General features: G+C 35.7%; 1 protein-coding gene across 1 annotated transcript in view; it reads left to right on the top strand.

The window, feature by feature from the left end:
• LOC132546379 (integrin alpha-9-like) overlaps positions 1-20,665 on the top strand; it is a 34,581-nt gene extending 13,916 nt beyond the window's left edge. The window contains exons 9-21 of the mRNA XM_060210094.1: positions 42-182; positions 1,203-1,311; positions 3,778-3,963; positions 4,492-4,698; positions 5,238-5,410; positions 5,924-6,067; positions 9,821-10,317; positions 13,875-14,046; positions 14,897-14,998; positions 15,218-15,337; positions 15,622-15,714; positions 16,461-16,586; positions 17,030-20,665. Of these exons, the coding sequence (XP_060066077.1) occupies positions 42-182; positions 1,203-1,311; positions 3,778-3,963; positions 4,492-4,698; positions 5,238-5,410; positions 5,924-6,067; positions 9,821-10,317; positions 13,875-14,046; positions 14,897-14,998; positions 15,218-15,337; positions 15,622-15,714; positions 16,461-16,586; positions 17,030-17,290 (2,331 nt within the window). The 3' untranslated portion in view covers positions 17,291-20,665. The remainder of the gene's footprint in view (positions 1-41; positions 183-1,202; positions 1,312-3,777; positions 3,964-4,491; positions 4,699-5,237; positions 5,411-5,923; positions 6,068-9,820; positions 10,318-13,874; positions 14,047-14,896; positions 14,999-15,217; positions 15,338-15,621; positions 15,715-16,460; positions 16,587-17,029) is intronic.
• The last annotated feature ends 3,186 nt before the right edge of the window (positions 20,666-23,851 follow it).

Here is a 23,851-nt window from a genome sequence, read left to right on the forward strand (position 1 = left end):
TATGTGATGATGCTGTAGCAGCTTTTACGTTTCCGTTACAGCTGGGAAGCTACTTTGGCTCGGCACTGTGTACAATGAAGTTCAGCTCGGACGGGTGGGACGACATCTTGGTGGGTGCTCCATGGTACTCATCCGGCGGTGTTCAAGAAGGACGTGTTTTTATTTACATCTCTAGGGGACTGGTATGTAGATCTAAACACTTTAAGAAATAATAACACCAAGATAATACCAACATGGCAACATAATCATCATTGAAACTCAAATACCATCAAACTGGGGTGAAATTTGAACAAAAGATAGATTTACACGGAGACTCCTGAAAAAGTACAAGGAAAATAAGACAAGGTGTTCCGGAAGAGTAAACGTCTTCAGCTTTATCGACGACAATCGCCAGGTAAACATTGGCCAATTCAAGCAAGTAATGTCACGTTCTCAAATGAGAACAAGGTATAAAACAACGGAGTCAACTGACAAACTAACGAGCATCAAATACGTCCAGCTTTATGTCACACAAAGAAATAGAACATTTCTCCATAAGATCACCATGGCGACCATACAACTTCCCCATAATTTCATCAACGTGCATCTTTTGAACCCTTGTGTTACGAGTTTGTCAGTCAGTTGACGACTTCTTGCACGAAAGTCGTGATAATGGGAACATGCCCTTGATTATCGAATCAACTGTGAAATAGAAAATTCACAATAGGGAAATTGAAATCACCACGTTTATCATACAGCTTGATGGAAAGTTGTCCATGTTGGTTTCGTTGTAGGAAAAGATCTTACCACCAAACTCGATCATTTTATGATGTCTTCTGTATATTTCTTTGGAGTTTGACGTTTATTTTCACGAAATACGCTTCAGTATAGTTCACAGCCATATATTTATACTGCCGTTCACCTTTCACGGAGAAGAAAGCTCTCATAACAAGGGAACGAAATCGTTCCTTTAGTTTAGAATGGGGTGTGGTGGTGTACATCTAGACCAAAATTAAATGACACTGAGCATATGTACATTATAAAGAAATCGCCAAAAAGTGGTTTAACGATTTGAAAATCATGATAAATAGGATATATTTTGATTCGATTGACATGATCCGGTTTGCATTTTTTCATTAGTCAAACCGCTGCTACGGCCTTACCTAAACCAAACGGACTTGCCGCCCCCAAAAAATGCTTTTGATTGTAATGTGTCTTTCTAGATGGGATTTAAAAAGTCGGATACAGAATTAGTTGGATCCTCGTCTAGCCATTCCGGATTTGGTTCAGCCATCGTTAACCTGGGCGATACAAACAACGATGGTTACCAAGGTAATGTCTAAATTACATTCAACTTCAGATAAAGAAAATCAATTTTGTCTGGAATTTTTGAGAATTGACAAGGTTAATCGACGACGGCATACCTACTTTTCAGCAATTCACCAATGAGCTATGTATTAACCAAAATTACATATCACCGTTTGTACGCAATTCAGAAATGTTAGCTATCGATCTTGAGCCATCGCCATGTTATGTAACCAGACAAATACTGTAATAGAGATAACGAGCATTCACCTATAGGGCCCTCAATGCAGGTTTCCTTGTATATGTGTAATATGATCTGGTGCTCTGTAAGTGTTGAGATTTTTTCATTTTATCTTTTACTCATTTATCGTTTGGATGTCCATGTGACAATCATGCAAAAGTGCATACGTGGCATAATTGTATTTATGTGGCAATCATGCAAAAGTGGCATAATTGTATCTAAGTGGCTTTAATGCAACCATGGCATAATTGTATCTAGGTGGCAATCATGCAAACGCGGCATAATTGTATTTAGGTGGCAATCATGCAAAAGCGGCATAATTGTATCTAAGTGGAAGTAATGCAACCATGGCATAATTGTATCTAAGTGGCAATAATGCAAACGCGGCATATTTGTATCTAGGTGACAATCATGCAACAGTGCCATGTATATGTGTCTAGGTCGTAAACATGCAACCGTGATATGTTTGTGTCATCCAAATGTGCCGTGGTAATGATCGATTGTAAAAAGTTAGAGGATCACCTGTCCAACCATTACAGATTTATCCAATACTCTTGTTACTCTTTGATATTATAACCTCAGGTGTGCTTCTATCTGGGCCACCAGGTGTGATTGATATAAATTAATACAATATGTTTCAGAGTAGTAAAATAAACAGTTTGTGATAATGATTTAATTGGCACATGACTAGTTAGTTATAGTTAAATCGACAAAACAGGCTATATACCTCTGACTATGAAATTAGCATTAGATAAATATGTCCTTGGTTCAAAACACTGTAGGTGAGTTATATGTTTCATTTAAATATGATACAGTGCTGTGTTTGATGTTTATATTTAGCTTGCCAATGCCCTTTTGTATCACCAACGAGTACGAGAAGCACGAAACAGCTGTATCATCCAGCATCACCTTCGAGTCCTAGAAGGACGAAACAACTGTTCATGCAGCATCACCTTCGAGTCCTAGAAGGACGAAACAGCTGTATCATGTAGCATCACTGACGAACCCTAGAAACACGAAACAGCTGTATAATGCAGTGTCACTGACGACTCCCAGAAGGACGAAACTGCTGTATCATCCAGCATCACGTTCGAGTCCTAGAAGGACGAAATAGCTGTATCATGTAGCATCATTGACGAGTCCTAGAAGGATGAACCAGCTGTATCATGCAGCATCACTGACGAGTCCTAGAAGGATGAACCAGCTGTATCATGTAGCATCAATAACGAGTTCTAGAAGGACGAAACAGCTGTAGGTTGTAATATCAGTGACGAGTCCTAGAAAGACGAAGTATCTGTATGATGCAGCATCATTGACGAGTCCTAGAAGGATGAACCAGCTGTATCATGCAGCATCACTGACGAGTCCTAAAAGGATGAACCAGCTGTATCATGTAGCATCAATGACGAGTTCTAGAAGGACGAAACAGCTGTAGGTTGTAATATCAGTGACGAGTCCTAGAAAGACGAAGTATCTGTATTATGCAGCATCAGTGACGAGTCCTAGAAGGATGAACAGCTGTATCATGCAGCATCACTGACGAGTCCTAGAAGGATGAACCAGCTGTATCATGCAGCATCACTGACGAGTCCTAGAAGGATGAACCAGCTGTATCATGTAGCATCAATAACGAGTTCTAGAAGGACGAAACAGCTGTAGGTTGTAATATCAGTGACGAGTCCTAGAAAGACGAAGTATCTGTATTATGCAGCATCAGTGACGAGTCCTAGAAGGATGAACAGCTGTATCATGTAGCATCAATAACGAGTTCTAGAAGGACGAAACAGCTGTAGGTTGTAATATCAGTGACGAGTCCTAGAAAGACGAAGTATCTGTATGATGCAGCATCAGTGACGAGTCCTAAAAGGATGAACCAGCTGTATCATGTAGCATCAATGACGAGTTCTAGAAGGACGAAACAGCTGTAGGTTGTAATATCAGTGACGAGTCCTAGAAAGACGAAGTATCTGTATGATGCAGCATCACTGACGAGTCCTAGAAGGATGAACAGCTGTATCATGTAGCATCAATGACGAGTCCTAGAAGGATGAACAGCTGTATCATGCAGCATCACTGACGAGTCCTAGAAGGACGAACCATCTAGTTCTTTATTTGTATGAAATTGTATCATTCACTATTGTGTCTTTTGTACAATCACCATTACCTGACTGTATATATTCTTGCATTTCACCTTCATTTCATGTAGGATGAGGCTTTTTCTGATAATTGGACATGCGTTTTTGTGTTTACAGACGTAGCTGTAGGAGCGCCATACGAGGATGACACCCGCGGGGCCGTGTACGTGTATTTAGGTACTAAGGACGGCGTGTGGCCTGTACCGTTACAAACCATACACGCCCGCACACTAAATCTGGGGCTAAGAGGATTTGGAGCAGCGTTCTCGCGACCTCACGACATCGACAAAAATGGATACAAGGGTTAGTGCTTGTCGTTTGACTTGAGAAACGATTGGGCGGTTTTATTGATTACAGTCTACAATTTGAAATCAAAAGATAATATAAAGTTATGTTGGAGTTATGGTTCTTACGCTGTAAGTGAGAAAATTAGTTTCCTGTTTGACGCTCACAACATTTACATCACAAGAAAGAAACTGTTCAAATGTTCGCGGTTCACGGAAGTTATGAAATTTTTTGTTTGTTTTTGTTTTGTTTTGTTTTTTTTTTGTTTTTTGTTTTTATTCTTCATCGATCTTAATTTCTAGGTTTCTGTTTTCAGTCCATTCTACAATTCATAAAAAATAAAATCGCTTAGATATAACCAACATTTTAGTGATAGGGGTGTAACCGAAAAAAAGGAAAGGAAATAAAGGAAAACGTCAAAATATTGTCCATCTGCTACTGTCTTTTACTTTCGGTGTTTTCACTTCACTCAATGCGTATCGGGTTTGAAAATATTTGCTTGTCTTTTATTTTCATCAGGTGGTATTTTTGTTTGTTTATTTTTAGATATTGTCGTGGGAGCTCATATTTCAAATCAAGCTGTGTTACTACGCACGCGCCCCATACTGAAATTAGCTGTTGTTTTTATCGTTGCGCCAAAGAAAATAGATCCTGATCGAATGTGTACAGACTACGGATTACCTTACCCCTGTGCCAGGGTGAGGTTCTGTTTCTCCTATCAAGTTAATGGACATCCTACTCCAGCTGATATTGGTCAGTACTGATTAATTTACTTGCATAATTGAGAATCCTGTATATGACAAGGAACGTTTATATGCACCAGCCTATATACGATACACTAGATTAAATACCTTACAATCGGTAGATCCTCATATATTAATTGATTTGCCTTTTTATTACTACGTACTTAATCACACACCTATCTGGTTTGTCGGATGGTATAGTTATCACACCGCTCACCTTTCTATCAGGTGGTTATGGTTTGATTTCTTGGTCTCTGCCTGACCATGTTGATATTTAATAGAAACTTTGGTTCCCTCATTTAGGCACTTCCATCCGTATTATCAAATTACGCTTAACATATTTCAATGTTTGTAAGTGAGAACCAAACAAAAATGATTGATAGAAAACCTGTAAAACGATACATTTCACAAAATGTAGCAATTAATTTCTAATCACCAAACAGAAATGAATTCTGACCATTTAAAAAAAAAATCCACGAATAAGCTTAATGCCTTTCAAAATAATTCTTATATCCATAATAATCATAATTCTGCACTTTCCGCCTACAGATTTGCATTATACTCTGGGTGTTGATGTCACACGTGGTCACAAAACACGCAGGGCTGTTTTCATTGAGGCCCTGAAGAACGCAACCTTAACGGAAGTGATGTCACGAACCGGAAGTTTTGTTTTGTCTCGAAATTCCCGAACATGTAGCGATCTTCATACATTTTTTCTGAAGGTAAGAACATATGTAATCATATCCGTTCATGAATCGACAGATTGATAACTTACAAGCGCTACCTGGTAACTAAGTCCCTATACACGGCCAATTGACCCAGTGATGTGTTGTTGGTTTTGTTGTTGCTATTGTTGTTCCTCGTCGTTATTTACCTTTTTGACAATACTTGGCAGGCCTTGATCCGGTCAGAGAGTACACTACACAAACAGTGTACAGGGGCTATGTATACTTCCTCCCATTATGATAAAATGAAAATATTTCCTTTTGTTTTTTACCCTTTTGTCAGTACATGTTTGTTATCATTCGATAAAGATGTTTCCGCTCTTGACAATTGTACCAGCTTATTTTAGTAGAGGCAAAATATGACGTGCGGAAATTGACAGTTTCATGATCTTCTATTTTTGTAAATCTGAGATTCCAGTCCAAAGCTGTTTTCATAAAATTATATATGATACCTTCAATTACATAAGCGAACGTTTCTTTGACGATTTGCCCTATATCTGTTCCTTTCAGAATACAGTAGACCCATACGAGGCTATCACTGTGGAGTTGAGTTTTTCAGAGAGATACCGAAATACTAGTTCGATTGTACCGATTGTGGCTCCTTACATTGCTAAAAAGAAGGTGGTTCCGACACAACAATATATACAACGGCAGGTAAAAGCTTGATATGTCAGTTACAAACATGAAGCGGGTAACAAATTGTCTTTGATTGTCCTTGCCTGTTGTCTTGTAGACACAAATACAATGTAAGTGTAAAGAAAAAATTTACAAACCTCAATACAGTAAAAGTGGCTACGACTTTTTATAATTTTTTATAGTACGAATCTAAGCGGTTTTATCTAAGGTTTAAAGCAAAAAGAATGTCTTATTCACGGAAATCATGACACTTCGGTCTGTTTTTCTTTATCAATATTATATCTACAATATCACTCTTCCTAGATTTTTCCATCCACGAATCATTTGAAAGTATAAACCTATACAGTATTTTCATGGGGTCCACGTTTTAGTTATTCATTAAGATGAAAAAGGTCGAAATTATATCTTGAATATAAGACATAGAATAAAATATAAAATAAGTTTTAAAAAATGTAGTCCTTGGCATGATTTCGTTAAAGCTACATCCTGTCTGTCAGATGATCGGAAAGTCACCATATTTACAGTAACCTGAATCAGACTTATACATAGTCACCGTTTTAATGAGGCGCTTTCAGCACCAAGACCCTAATCGATGAACGTCTTGTATAGCATACAAACGAGCTGTAAATTCTTGATGGGCATATTTGGCCTTTAATTACTGGTGCCAGAGTGTACTTTCCGCTATTCCCCTAACCATTAGATACTGGTTTTTACCCTTGGTTGGAAAACATTCTCGAAGAAAGGTGATAATAGTACGAAGCTTTCCCTATATCGACAAAATTCCTCATGTGCATTATAATGTTAGAGGAGGGGTATATGCAGTGAATGGGAAAAGCACTGAACATACATGATATTGAGCTTGGTCGCATGGTAATGCAAGTGCGCGCATATGCAATAATATTACTTCTTTTTTGACAGAAAAACGTGTTAAAACCTTCAGATATGTTTTTTTGCAAAAGGTTTCCGCTAATTCTAAAGGAAAGAATCCATTTCAAAAACGAAAAAATCCGTTCCATAGCTTTCGCGAAAAGTACAATCTTTCTTCTTCCTATATTAAATCAATTCGCAAACATTGGGGTTTGTGGCCAACTTATTCCCACACTCGACCTCTACCGTCTCCTCCAGCCTACGAAATTTTTGCTATTTCTACAGAAATGAATTCAGAAAAATTCCATGAAGATAAATTCTGAGGTCTAGAATACTATATCTCATATCGTAAATAGTCATATGGTTCATACTGCTCTTTTACATGATTGAGAAGAAATGTAACTTATCTTGTAAGAGAGTAGGATGAGAAGAGAGATGATGAAAAAGCAAACCCTAGAAAAATACTGAACCTCTACCAAAGCGAGGGTTCATTATCAGAGGTCAAATGGTGTTTCCGTCAGAGAAACGGTCAGGAAAGTCTCACATTATTTTCATCACACATAATGTAACGATACTCCCGTGTATAACACTGTTGGTAATTTTGATTTCGTACAGAATAGTCGTTACCGCTTGTTAATTGATACTGAGTATTGGAATGATATATCGATCTTCACCAGATAACACTTAATCATGACAAAGAAACGTTGAGATCCCTGACCACAACATGACAAAGAAACACTGCAATTCCTGACCACCATATGACAAAGAAACATTGAGATCCCTGACCACCACACGACATACAAACACTGAGATCCCTGACCACCACATGACAAAGGAGCATTGAGATCCCTGACAACCACATGACAAAGAGACACTGCGATCCCTAACCACCACATGACAAAGGAACACTGTGATCCCTGACAACCACATGACAAAGAAACACTGCGATCTCTGACAACCACATGACAAAAAAACAGTGAGATCCCTGACAACCACATGACAAGGAAACAGTGAGATCCCTGACAACCACATGACAAAGAAACAGTGCGATCCCTGACCACCACACGACAAAGACAAAGTCAGATCCCTGAACACCACATGACAAAGACAAAGTGAGATCCCTGACAACCACATGACCAAGGAACATGGAGATTTCTGACCACCACATGACAAAGGAACGGAGATTTCTGACCACCACATGACCAAGGAACATGGAGATTTCTGACCACCACATGACAAAGGAACATGGAGATTTCTGACCACCACATGACAAAGGAACAGTGAGATCGCTGACCACCACATGACAAAGAAACAGTGAGATCCCTGACCACAACATGACAAAGGAACAGTGAGATCGCTGACCACCACATAACAAAGAAACAATGAGATCCCTGACCACTACATGACAAAGGAACATTGAGATCTCTGACCACTACATGACAAAGGAACATTGAGATCCCTGACCACCATATGACAAAGGAACAGTGAGATCGCTGACCACCACATGACAAAGAAACAGTGAGATCCCTGACCACAACATGACAAAGGAACAGTGAGATCGCTGACCACCACATAACAAAGAAACATTGAGATCTCTGACCACTACATGACAAAGAAACAATGAGATCCCTGACAACCACATGACAAAGAAACACTGAGATCCCTGACCACCACATGACAAAGGAACAGTGATTTCACTGATCGCCACATGGCAAAGGAACATTGAGATCTCTGACCACCACATGACAAAGGAACATTGAGATCTCTGACCACTACATGACAAAGGAACATTGAGATCCCTGACCACCACATGACAAAGGAACATGGAGATTTCTGACCACCACATGACAGTAATTTCATTTATTTGTCAACATGGGCTTACATTACAGTCTATTGTAAGTTAATTGTTTACGTTGATAGAAATGACAATGCCATAAATCTGCATAAAGTGTTAGACTCAAACTTCCGTGAACACCCTTAACTTCGATTGATGATGTAGGCCGTGGTGACAACTTTTCGAGAGGCCAGTTCAATACTGAATCAATACTCCCTCAAGGTTGACAAAATCTCATTTCTCTTGTTTAACCCGCGACAGTGTATCACTGACTACCTAAACTGTCGAGAAAATGACATTGATACGGCTTCAATTTATTTTGAGGATTCCCATGTCGAGCGTCCATTAGTGTCCTAAGCGAGCTGGGTTTCACACCACCAATATTCCTGTAGTAACATTAGGACAGATGTATCCCTGAAGAGAAGCAATATTACTAGCATGGCACTGAACAGTACTTTTTATGGATGCAATATGACAATATCCGATATTGAAGATATCTATCTGTCGATTTGGATTTTCATATGTGGTGGACATTTTCAATTTGATTTTGATGGATGTGTATGTTTTTCACTTCACATGAATGAAACTTTATCCCTGATATGAAATAAAAATGACTTATAATCTCATTTCTCCATGAGACAAACTTGAAGCAGTGATTACATTTGATAACGTTATTAATAAAATGCCTAACGACTTGGCAACATACAGGAAAACGATAAACTCTGATATCTAAAAAAAATCATAATTAAGCTTTTAAAAAAATGTGTTTTTGAATAATAACATAATTAAACATAAATAAATAAAATAATGAATTCAGCATTATTTTTGGGAGGGTAAATAGGATGAAAGTGTTTAGGACAAAATGAGATATGAAAAAGGAACTAAATGCAAAAATCGCAACAGTATAATTTTATAGTACGGACAGGGATGCGGCATACACAGTTCGTTTTCGTGTTTGTGTTAATACACTTTGTAAACAATTATCGTCTTGAAGGTTAATAACAGTAATTGTTTATATCCGATTATGTTTTCTATTCAGATTATATCGTGTGATTTATTTATCATTCCAGATTTCTATCATGAAGGACTGTGGATCTGATGACAAGTGTAGAAGTAGTCTCGAATTATTGAATATGACCCTGATGATTGGCCAGTCTAACTCTACATATGTTATCGATGAAAGTGAAGACATAAAAGTAGGCATTTCACTCATAAATTACGGAGAAGTAGCCTATGCGACTGCGGTAAAATTGAATGCTCCTTGGAATGTAGCATTACGAGGAGGATGGAAAACAATGGCAAAAATTAGCACGCCCCTAGCTTGTACGATAAGTCATTCACAAACAAAATCTGAAAGATGCGACATAATTTGTGACATCGGCGACGTCAAGTTCCTTGATGACGTCATTAAAGTTTCAATACAGTTAGGAATAAGATATGAGTTTTCGACGAAAAGTTTCGTAATAAATTCATCCTTAGATTCAAGAAGTGATGATACAATGACAAACAGGAAGACAATGGCTACAGAGGTCCGAGTTCAGTACCTACCAAACGTTAAAATCACTGGGTAAGTTATGTTGTGTTAACTTTCCACCGCACAAATCACAAAAAAATAAATAGATAGATAAATTTCCCTATTTGTAAATACACTGCAAGATTCCACCGCACAAATCACAAAAATGGACAAATGAATTTCTGTGCTTGTATATATACTATAAGATTTCATCGCACAAATCGCAATTAATAAACTGTTTTTTTTTCGATGAAACTCATCATATTAAAAGAAACAACAAGAAAACACCAACACGTGAATATAATCGTTTTCAAAATAATAATTCGGTACAACTTGGGTAAAAATATGTACTCATATCGCACAAAGAAATATTCTCATTGATATCGCTATGGCGACTGTAAAACTTCCCCATAAATCATGTGTTATGAGTTTGTCAGTTGACGACATTTTGCACAATAACCGCGATGTTGGTATCAGGCCTTTGAATAACAAATCAACTGCGACATGTAAATACTATAGTTGGTTGGAGATGCTAGACTGCTGCCATCCAGAAACGGAAAATTCATCACGCTTATCATACAGTTTGATGGAAGACAGACTTTGTTGGTTTCGTTATATGAAAACGATGTAGAACAATATTTCATGTCCTTGATTTCCAATTTTGTTGAGTGTATACGATGGGCGAAATCTATAAATCCCTGTTATTTTAAGACCAGACGCCATCAAAATATCTGAAAATGAAATTGAAGAACTTGCAAGGTCTTTGTGACCTGTTTTGATATATTCAGCCCCGCACTTAAATACAACCAAGTCAGCGAACAGAGGGACGCAGTAAGAAAATAGTCTGTTGCAATATCTTACAACCGAACTCAAAGAAGATGGTGTCCACCAAAAACTCTTTGATGATTTCGTCTTCCGTATATTTCTTCTTGATTTGGACGCATTTTCACAGAATGCGCTTCAGTATAGTTCACAAGTTTGTACCCTTGTCCACCCTTCCCGGAAACGAAAGCTCTCTTAACAAGAGAACGAAGGCGTTCTTTTAGTTTAGAATTGAGTATGGTGGAATAGAGTGGAATAATAGGATGTTTTACAGGTAAAAGCCATTTTAAAAGAGGTTGATGAATATTGGTCAAAATCTCTTTGTGGTTCTTTAAAATCCAAATGCTAATATCTATTCCAACTCTTAAGTAAACAGTATCACAAAAGCACTGTAAATTAAATTTAATAGTACCAAACATTGTACTAAGAAATTGTACAAAGGTTTGGTTGAACAGTTAGACAAACAAGCAATTAAAAACGCTGTTTATAGGAATTCTTGTGAAGTTTAAAAATCCAATATAGCCAACTTAATTGAAGGCAATACTGAAGTAGGATTAGTCAGCATTTCTTCTTTGGAAAGGTTAGACGAAGACACAAATGTACAATTTAATATCATAGACAAACCAAACGAGGCTGTACTGTGCGCCCTGTTCACAGGACGCAGAGCACCAAACAGAATATAATGTAAACAGAAAGAGAAGTTTAATTTGTCTGTACTATGCACTTCAGTAAGAAAATAAGACGCAATGTTTATTCTTATCAATGATTAAGTCTACTTAACTCATGTATAAGAAAAGGTAGAAATATTGCACACGAACATAACCCCTTAATACAATTTTATAGGTAGACACAATACTTCTGTGCTTTTAAGTGCTAATAGGGTCTGAATGTGTGGGTTTCTAGTGGAGAAAACAAAACCAAATGATTATGACATTTATGATCAATGATTAAATTTAAAACATTAGATTATTTTAAAAGCCATTCTCAACCGTGAAACAGTACTCGTGTGTTTAAACGACATATGGTAATTTTCAATTTATTTAATTGAAATGATATACATTCCATCCCCTTTCCATTTACATTTAAGTATTTCTATATCTCCCCATAAATATCTTTTTACGATATCTATCAGACAGTATTAATATGAAATAGAACCCCGCCGCTCCTCATCCCAACCCCTCATTTAGACACTGTACTTGTTGTAACCATCACCTGCCAAGGCTTTTGATCATCCCTGATCTATAAATACCCTGTAATGAGCTGATCATTACGACTCCCAGAGAGTTGCCGCTAGCGATCACAGACCGTGTACATTGTTTGCCCTAATCAGGACTTGTATTTGTTTCCATATATTGTATGTCTTCCCGATATTTGTGTGGATCAATACATTTCCTTGTAGGAACAAAATTGAATCACTTGTAATCTAAATATCAGATTGCATGTTCTGTACCACGCACGTCAGATGTCTACATATGAATGCGAATGTGAAGGAAAAACTCATACAATTTCCTCAATAGCTCTTGTCCGTGCTTAATTCGATTCACATCTAATCACAAACTGGTCCCCAAATTGAGCACATTTTGCGCGACGAACTTGACATACGGTTTAGAAATTCCGTTATTGCGTTGCGAAAAACATTGTTCAACTGACACATACACTGTTTTGTTAGTGAAATGACATTCAATTGCGAACAGTAACTACATTGTCGGAGCTTGTGTAAAGTGGAAAATAACAAGATGTTGTAATTTACGTTTATCTTATTACTATAGCTGTTATTATGTGTACCTTCCAGTGATTCCTTATTTACTTTTGTAAGACAGAGCAAATTTGCCAAAATAATACCTTGAAACTACTCTGAAAAACGGGGTTCGCCCCATAATACCGCGAAAATACAACTTTTTTATTTCAAACTTAAGCCCGTGTATCGGAAAATAACTTTTATACTGTGTGGATTCGAACTGCAGCTCTTGTGGTGAACAGGTCAAAACTTCCAGGACCAAGCAAAATGGTCTGTCTTATTGTTTATATATGTATATGGTATTTAACGTTTGATAAAATGACAAACATATATGAATCATTGATGTGGAATAATATCCTTAACTCATAAACTGCAGATGAAAGCACATCACTCCTACAACTCACATACTTTAAAGAATAAACTAAAATGTTATCCGCACCAGGTAACCCGACGGCTAATTAGTCGATATGTAACAGTGCGCGTTTGACAACAAAAACAAAAAATGTTATTCTGTTTTAGGAAAGAGAGATACAGTTATAAACACTAGCGAAACCTTTCTTTGCCATTTTTTAAAATCAAAATGCATGTTAAATACAAAAACAAGTTTTTATTATCGTCGAAGTTAACAACTTCAACTTGCTAATTCATTTTGATATTTGGTCAGATTTCCAGACGTAGATCTGAATTTGCATGGTAATGCTACTATATACATACTAGGTGCACCTCTAAAGTATTGTGAATGGAATACATCGCTACAATGAAATCTTTTTTTCCTGCCGAGGTGACGCTACTCGGTCAAAGTGATTGGTCCATTTGTACAATAATGATAATAGTCTGCGTAAATAATTAAGATGTGCAGGGGTGTACACTTTGAACTGTTGTGTTAGCGTAAAATGTTATCATTAATGGCCAACTCCGTCATTTATACCGACTATAGTTGTCATAACCATACAGCTCAATGTTTCCTTATAGGAAAATTGCTGACAGTTTCTTATAGTGTTAAACACGTGGCTATATTTTGGGTGTCAATCACGACTAATTTTCTCTGCAGGTTTTCTACACCTGATCAGCGCGTGTTATCGGAGAGGAAGGACTTTCTAGGGTATGAGAACATCACTCATATCTTTGACGTCACTAGCTATGGACCAAGCTCTCTTTCCCGTGGGATCTTAACACTTAAGTTACCCGTCAGGGAAAGATACATTGAACTACGCAGATATACAGTAGGTAACATTTATGTTGAAGAGAATTAAGAAAGAAAAAAATTAATTAGAATATTGTCTTATAACTAAAGTCGTCTCCATTTCAGGGAATCAAGTACAGCTGTGTGTTAATAATTTTTCGCCAAATTGTATAAACCATCTTAGAATATAACTTTTATTTCATGTGACTCGGTGTGAAAACGGCTCTGACATAATCCTTTTCTCTGTAATTTAATTTGACATAAATGACATTTGAAGAACCTTTCCGTTATATACTGTGTTATCGCCCTTTGATCAATGTCTTTTAGCTACAATGACTATTTTACACCGTAATGTACTTGTTGTTTACGGAAGTGAGTTACTGTTAAATGTTTGATTTCGGAACCAAAGTTGTAGATCAAAGTAAGATATAATTTATTGTGCCTCTGGAAGTCCTATCTATGTAAGTTTGTTGACAGTTGTTGTCCTTATTTATCTTGGATGTACAGGAATCATACTAAATACATGTGGTTATTCTCCACATGTAAATATTCACAAACTTTTTTTCTCGTCACTGATTGGGCAGATTATGTTATGCACTTAATAATATGTGTAGTACTTTCATTTTTCAATGAGGATTTGATAAAATATATGATTGCAGCATCTTATGAGTTACAGGTATGAATATTGAGAATATACAGTAGAATGACACTAATGTAGTGTTGACATTGTACGAAACGGTGTATCGTTCCTGAGCAGTAGTTCATACATTTTATTGTCGAGTTGTGAAAATGTTTTCATGTGAAAAGTTTGAATTTAAAAGAAAGTTTTCTTATGATATAAACAACTATTGTTTGTTACTGATAAGATAGTACTGTGAATCTGTAACTAGCTCGACACAGAACAGGGAGTAAGCTGTATTGTAAACAGAAGTTCAAATATGTTGACCAAAGCCGACAGGAAAGACCAAGGACTTCGTAACAAAATGATGATAGTAAGTTTGACGAATGATGTCCTTTTTATTCTCCTATGAATGTGTTTGCTCTTTGTATTCATTTAGCCATTTCCGCGTCACAGCTAATAACATTACTTAAAATCATTTCATTCCATTTTCTCTCTTTTTGCGTGCAAAACATTTCCCTAATTCAATCGGCTCTTTCGTATGTCTATTTTTCACCACATGCGACATGCACTTTATGTTTTAAAACCTAAGAGCTGTGAGCGGTTCCCTTGTTTGTCCATTAAGTGTGATATCTGGGACCTGTCACCACAACATTCCATTACATTGAAAGCATACATGACCCTATCCAGTAGTCTCTTCACTGAAGATAAGGTAAGTTGCTACTAGATTCAATGTATGCTTCCCAAAGCAGAATTGTATGTAGAATCTGAATTTCTGCAGAGGATAAGCTTGTGTATAGGAGTTTTTGTGTGTATTACGGTAAAAAATTTTACGGTCTTACCAAAAGTTACGTATGGTTTTTAGTTAGTTTTCATTACTTTATTCTTGGATTAGCGAAAAAATCTCGAAATCTGAACAACACATAGTCATATCTGTGTATCAGTAGTGGTTATTATAAATGCGTTTTGTGTTGATCTTAATTGTTTATTTTCCAGAGATTTAATCACATTCGACTGGAGACTTTCTCCATGTTCACTTATGACGAAGACCCGAGTCCGAATTTCGAGGAAATAAAAACAGGGACATCGGTATGTGTTGGGTTTTGTAAAAAGAAAAAAAGAAAACTGTTCTTCGAATGCACAATATTTGTAATCATCGTGAGAGTTCTTGTTATTGTTGCCTCACAAAAATGGTTATTAAAATGACCATATGTCTATCGTCTGATTTGATAGCGGTTGTTTGAATATGTATGCACTGTAAGTGATTTGCTAACAAAGTTATCAATTATTTTTCTTGTATACATGACTAAGGTTCAAGTGTTCGAGATAAAGTGCATCATATGAGAGAGAAACTGCCGTTAGTTTTTTATAGATTCAAACGTTCGCTGTTGTAGTCTTTCCTTAGTGATATCATGTTTCGTCACATCACATTTTAGGCCTGTTAAATTAATAAAAACCCTTTTTTGTATTTATTACACAGCTGGTATTTAGTCTTTACTTCTTTTAATAAAATTCGACATTAAACACTCGCGTGAAACGTAAATTTCCTTTATTGCACAAGGAATCACTAGCAAGTGGAATTTCACTTTTGCTTTAAAATAATTAGTTGCGGTGGGGATTTATTTTGGTTAATGCCATGTGTACTGTTAACATATTCTGCGGATTAATACTCTGATAGAAAGTTAGCACCAATGTTTAGTGTTCGTGGATATTTGGAGTAGATTGTCTACGAAATCAAATGTCCATGAAAGAGATCATTTTTGACACACCAAGGAATTTCAGCTCCGATAAGATATATGAATTTAAATTCATACCGATATCTTTCATTATGACAGGTGGCCACAGACTTCCTGATTTACAAAAAGGTACTACGTACAGAGAAACTCCAGCTTTGGATCATACTTGTCAGTTTCTGTGGAGGGATAATCGTTTTCATGATAATTGGAATAATTCTTCTCCGAGTAAGTTCATGTAAATTTACTAAGTTTTTCACATACAGAATAAGAATGTTCATATATTTTACCATCGTATCAATTAAAAACGTATTTGGTAAAAGAGAGGATACTGAAATAAAAGAAAGTCGTATTTCTTATACTTTGATTGGTCCTCTCTTGCATCATAAACAACCACAGCCATGAATTGGTTGTCAAACACTGAAGTACGCTCCCAGAAGGAGAGACAAGTTGGTAACAGCAAAACAAAGAATGAAAATCGAACTGGTTGAAGCTGGAATTGAAAAATAAAAATATTTTGTTTCCAGGGAGGTCAAGATGGCGATCATGAACAGCCCTGTAATCTGTCTCGAAACCTTGTGCTATACGTATTTGGTAAAATCGTGAATATAAATAATGATATGTAAATACAATAATTCACAAGCCTTACTTAAATCATCTCATATTTTCAGATTGGCTTCTTTAAGAGGAGGCACCGAGACGATCTTCTTATCCTCCGAAAGTTACAGTCCAGACACTGTGGAAGATCTCGCGTGAGTTCTGAAGAGACGAGTGATGGAGGAGAGGGCAGCAATGAGAATCTCGTCCTCGCAACGGACTACAGAACTGTGACTTATGACTTGTCAAGGGAATCATCACCCGATTCACCGATCTCCCGGACGTTTAATGACACGGATTATTTAGAACCTATTCAAACACTTGCGAGATCGTGATTTATGATAATCTTATTGAACGCTTATATTTATTATGTGTTTCATATTCAAAATCGTCTGTTTTTTCTTAACTTCCCTTTTTTTAACAGACCGTTGGAAATTTGCATTTCATCGTATTATCAGGTCCAATTAAAAAAACCTACTAATAGCATTACTTTGTCGTTTAATGATTTCCCTCGGTCTGCTTATTGCCAGAATTGAGTTACTGCTTCCGGAAGAAAGGGTTAAGATCTGGCTTCTGGTTCAATGCGTGCGTATACTCCACAATATACACAAAATCGATTTGTTGTTTGTCCAATTCTTCTCTTGAAATATCTGATCCGTTATCTTTATTTACTACATTTTTGATATGTCATTTCGTGCCGATTCTACTGCATTCCTGAAGAAACGCGAAACGCCATGAAAATACAGTGTAATCATCAACATCTCTTATAAGCGTTTGTTTTATTGACTTTTCATCAGAAATTGATATCTCTTTTAAGTTGATACCTGATGTGTACAGGTACATATACTGTCTATATAGGAAAGTTTCACTATGCTATCTCTAAGTGTGTTTGTGCTGAGATAGCATACAGAATACATAATCGGTATCACGCAGTCACGACTTTTATTTGAACTATAACTAACTTCATAAATGAAAAAACTACGAGTTACAATAACCTACTTTCAAGATCACAGTGATGAAATACTGAGGCTGCATTAATAGAAACCATGCTTTGTTTTTAGTTTAGTAAAGTGAAAAGGTTATAATACATATTTTAAATGAATTACGTTAGCCTTATTCATGTCCCGTCAAACACATTAAAACAGAGAAACATTTAAAAAGGCATGCGGTCGAATATATTTACCTGAACACGATTTCTTTTTCAATTTGTGAACAGTGAAGCCCGTTGTTTAAAAAGTTAGCAAGGGGATTATGTAAAATTCGTACACGTGGATCCATTTTGTGTTTGCGACACCATAAACTACATACATATAAATAGCTCACGTGTGACACGGTGGTATCAACTCGTGTGGCAAATAGACTTGACGCTGAGTTTCTGAGTTGTGTATTTCAAAAGTTTTACATAACCTTTAATCACCATGATTAATTGATTTCATGTTGTTTTTACGGCCAATTTTATTTTCAGACCAACTTTTTTGTGTCTATAAATTGATGAAGAGAAAAACACAGGAAAGTTCCTCAAAATGAATCGCTATCTATAACATTTGATAAGTTTCTGATAAGAATTTTGTGAAACTGGAAACTTAGGTGAAGGCTCTTTCGTAGTTGTGTTGTTGTGGGCGACATTAAAGCCCGTGCAATGATTGAAACAAACATATCTATTATAATGTGTTAAAACAGAACTTACTGCACTGTTAGGTTTTCGAGCAAAGTGCAAATATACTTAGATATAATTAAGTTATTATAAAATCAGCTGGTTTTTCATACAAACGGTTTGTGTTTCTGTTACCATTGAACACAATAATATAGAATAACAGACTATTAAATTAAAGACAGTAGAGATAATAAAACAAATTTCATTTCAGAATCTTTATTCTCGGTGATAACATCTTTTCTGATTTCTTTGATCTTTCCGTTCTGCTGAAGCTGGATGTGTCGAATGTGGGTATGTCTGATGGTTCCGTTGTTGTATACCTTGTTCTTATTTGGAATGTAATATTACTTATATGGATTGACCAAGGTTTACATGGCGGATGTCATCGATGAAGTAGGAGACGCTTACTCTCCTGGTACTTTTTCGGGAGTCTCCGTACCGTTTTATTATTATTTTTGCCGTAGTTTCATAAAATTCGTACATGCATTTAAATTAAAAGATTGTGTTTGCATGTTAGTATTTTCTTTGTGATTTCTGTAAGATTTTTTGTATTATATTAATTATTTGTTAATCTAAAGGATTCTCTATATTACGCCACAGCCTTCCCTTTGTATGTTAGACTGTGATCTAGGTATGTATTCAGAATGAAGGCAAATGTAACTCTCCTAGCCATCTTAGGTTGTCACGTGTCAAAAAGTCTCTAAAATTATTTAATAACCATTATTATTGGTATTGTACCACTGTAATATCCTACTGTTAACGATTCAAATAAGGTGGTTAATCGTACACGAATGAGATTAATTTATGTCACATTTGTTGATATCGACAGTTTTAATGATGTCTTATTTTATCGAATCCTGGTTATACCGGTATATATATATAACAAGACTGACTTGCATCAATTAATGTATGTACTTGAGTGAAGTACATTTTTATACATTATATTGTCAGACAACTAAATATTTGTGTTAGCATGGTGTCGGGCAACTAAATATTTATATCAGCATTATATTGTCAGGCAATTAAATATTTATATCAGCATTATATTGTCTCTCCGGAAAAGTATATATAGACACGATAAGTATTATACTACAGTGTTCCAGAAATCCTGGATAATAAAACAATGCACATTCTATTTACAGCAAAACATTATAACAGATATAACACATTAAGCGGAATATGAAGTGTTATTTCTCCAGTGTTTACTTTCTTCAAATATCAAAATGTTCAAGGTTTTTTATTATCAGTAAGCATATTATAGACGCTATGAATATTCGAACTTGTGACCTTTTGATCTTTGATCTTACGGCTTACAGTAGTGATATCCAAGCCATTAACATATCAAATATAAATAATGTCAAAAACAAAACAAAAACTTTTCTTTGTGTGCATGATATACGGTAGAAAAAAATGCTCATGTCATTTTGAAATTATAGCCATTTGAAAGGTACCAGAATGGAAAGATAATTAGCCCTTTGTTTAGAGGGACATAACTCTTCCTGTGACCACTTGTTTGTTCATGTATCACGAACATACATGTATTAATCATACATCATCTTACAAACTGGGACCCTCAGAGAATCGAGTCAATTAATCCCGAACCGATACATCCTGAGTTATAGAACATATTCCTGAAACATCCCGATATATCCTGAGTTATAGAACATATTCATGAAACATCCCGATATATCCTGAGTTATAGAACATATTCCTGAAACATCCCGATATATCCTGAGTTATAGAACATATTCCTGAAACATCCCGTTGTGAAATTGAAGTGATAGAAAATCCCACAAGTAACATCATACAACCTTGTCACCGATGTTCTTAAAATCCCTAGAATGTGTAGATATTTAGTTTCACCCAGCATACAGGACGATTGTGCCTTTTTCTTTTTACTAATCAGAAATCTCACATAGAACCCTATGTTAATGATGCTTTTTTTGTATATAGTGTACGGTAAATATAGCGATGGTTTTTCATAAGATGTGTTCACCCTTCATGGAATGCGTATGATGACATTATAATAACATCTTGTATATTCGGACTGATACACTGAGACGTTATTTCAATAAATAAAAACACTCTTATAAAAAGTCTTTGTAATTATTTTTACGTTAAACATATTTTATTGTCAAAATAAGCAAATGGATTGGTCACAAATTACACGAACAATTTTAACGCACTTTCCTATTAATATAAATACACACATACATCTACATATATGGCATAAGATGGCTTAACTAAATTAAAATTTTACATGAAATTTTGGCATTTTTTTAAAAAGATTGTATCATCCACAAATGAAATGTACTTGTGATTTAAGTGGGGTTGGCAAGTGTACAGACCGACTTCCATTTAATGATGTAAATTTAGAACAGTTCCGTTTCATGTCAAGTGATTTGAAAGACGACCGGAAGGTCTCATGCATGCCATGTGCTATTCAAACGTTGCAAGACGTCAGCACGTGTTGGTTGTACGGCTTCTGTCTGTACAGAATACTTAGTTTTTTCATGTGTATGATGGTATCGTAATACATTCACAACATAAAGTCAATTTTCAAGGCTACCTAGATACCTAGTTATCTTTTCAGAAGACAGGCACAATATTGTTTTCATGGTCGTGTGTTTCGGTTCGGTTTGTTATGTTGCAGCACGTGTTTTTATATGATTAGATGTTGGTACTTGGACACATTTGATTCTGTTGCATATGAAAATTTCACGCGTTTTACTGTGTAAGTTTGATGATGAAAATTTCACGCGTTTTACTGTGTAACACCATATAGTGTTTCGTTTGATGATGAAAATTTCTCGCGTTTTACTGTGTAACACCATGAAGTGTTTCGTTTGATGATGAAAATTTCACGCGTTTTACTGTGTAACACCACATAGTGTTTCGTTTGATGATGAAAATTTCTCGCGTTTTACTGTGTAACACCATGAAGTGTTTCGTTTGATGATGAAAATTTCACGCGTTTTACTGTGTAACACCATGTAGTGTTTCGTTTGATGATGAAAATTTCACGCGTTTTACTGTGTAACACCATGTAGTGTTTCGTTTGATGATGAAAATTTTACTTATTTCACCTTGAAAAGAAGCTGAAATGTAGTGGAAGTATATTTTAAAAATTTCATTTGAAGGTTTCCCTTGGTCCCTAGTTGCGTAGTTTTGGTTTTGGGACAGATTAGGAAAACAAAATTGGCTGACCGCCGATCATCTTCGATTGTGACAATAAAGCTTTGTTATCGCTATTTTTTGGGAAGTGTTACATGGATTTTTCTTAAATTACATATGTAGATTCCTCTTTGTCACTTGCCGTGCCCTTTTAATTTTGGTACTGATCAGAAAAACAAAAATGGCTGACAGGCGACCATCTTGGATTTGGCAGTTACAGGTTTTTTCATAAGAGGACTTTATAATCTTTATACAATTAAGACCAAATACTGGGAAAGAAGAAGAGAAAAGAAGGTAAAATATTTAATTTCAAAGAATAGATGATAAAGATCAAACGATGGTGGGAACCAAGATCCGTCTGGAATTTCCTGTCTTACTCGATGTCTATCACACAAACTGATATTATAATAGCAAAAAAGTTATATAAATCATTTTCATTTCGAAATTATTCGATCAAACAAAATTACCTTGTGGGTTTAACGTCAGAAATACAACTAAATTTGACGTCATTCAATGTTGTCGTCACTTTATTCCAAATATCCCTTAAAAGGTATCAGACAAATGCTTATGTTTCAGTTAAGTATCAAGGTTTCGTTTCTGTATTTCTACTTCGTCCTTATCACGGGGTGAACAAAAATATATCAAAATAGTTAAGTGATTATGTAAAAGTTGAGGGGCTGCTATATTTTCGCTTTTAATACAAAAGTAATTCGAGGAAATAAAATCAAATATCATGATTTCTACAAAAAAATATTTCCAGGAAAATATATCCTTTTCGAAAAAAACGCAACAATGCAGCCTTGAACAAAGAAATTGTTTCTTTACCTGTAACAATTATCTCCATTTGTAAACAACTATGTAGGTTATGGATATATACTGAAGCGTATTCCGGCCACGTTGTGTTTTATTTTAACTCGAAATTTTGAGACAGTAACTCGAAATAACGAGATGAAATAAAACACAACGTGGCCGGAATACGCTTCCGTAGATACACATATCCATTGCCAATTTTACAACAATAATATCGATAATACAAAACTTGTTTAAATCCCAAGTCCACGGCCCTACAAACGTCCTTGACCCTACAATTGTAAATTATTCAGCGTAACCTAAATTTAACGCCACATGTTTTTTCATGACAATGTATAATTCTACCAAGAAATGTATAACTTCATTCAATACAAAAACATCAATCATGAGTGATGATATACATTTATTTCAGTATTTAATATTCATGCTCATGTTCTCATAAATCCCTTGCTCGTATTTACACATATTCGTAAACTCCTCACACGGCCTACAGAATACCATCAGTATTTACATTCCGCTGTTGTTACAGCAAATTGATTGTAGCATTGTTGATACTTCTTGAGTTTAGAAAATGGAACGTTCTTGATAGGAATGCAGACGAAGTATATTATTCCCCTTAAATTATCAACAAAATCTTTAAATTTTTACGTCGTGGTTTGATACAAGACTACAGATTACATTAAACTCTACAAAAGGCAATATCTGCTTCGAAGTTAACACAATTAAGACGTATCTGTTTGTGATCTGTTCTCCCGCTGAATTTGAAGTGCAAGTGATTATTATTACAGTTTGTCGATGCAGCTTATGCGCAATTACTGTAAGAGTCTATTTTTTCTTTTTTCTTTCTGTTTTGTTTTGTCCATTATTAACTTTCTATTGCTTTAACCATAAATACTCTCTAGTTCATATAAGTTCGTTACAAATTAATACAGTTTACAGTGTTGTTTGACAGTTCGTTACAAATTAATACTGTTTACGGTGTTGTTTGACAGTTCGTTACAAATTAATACAGTTTACAGTGTTGTTTGACAATTCGTTACAAATTAATACAGTTTACAGTGTTGTTTGACAGTTCGTTACAAATTAATACAGTTTACAGTGTTGTTTGCCAGTTCGTTACAAATTAATACAGTTTACAGTGTTGTTTGACAGTTCGTTACAAATTAATACAGTTTACAGTGTTGTTTGACAGTTCGTTACAAATTAATACAGTTTACAGTGTTGTTTGCCAGTTCGTTACAAATTAATACAGTTTACA

The sequence above is a fragment of the Ylistrum balloti genome, unplaced genomic scaffold (assembly GCF_031769215.1).
Source record: "Ylistrum balloti isolate Yb309-2 unplaced genomic scaffold, AGI_CSIRO_Ybal_v1 Utg369888, whole genome shotgun sequence".
NCBI classification, from domain to species: domain Eukaryota; kingdom Metazoa; phylum Mollusca; class Bivalvia; order Pectinida; family Pectinidae; genus Ylistrum; species Ylistrum balloti.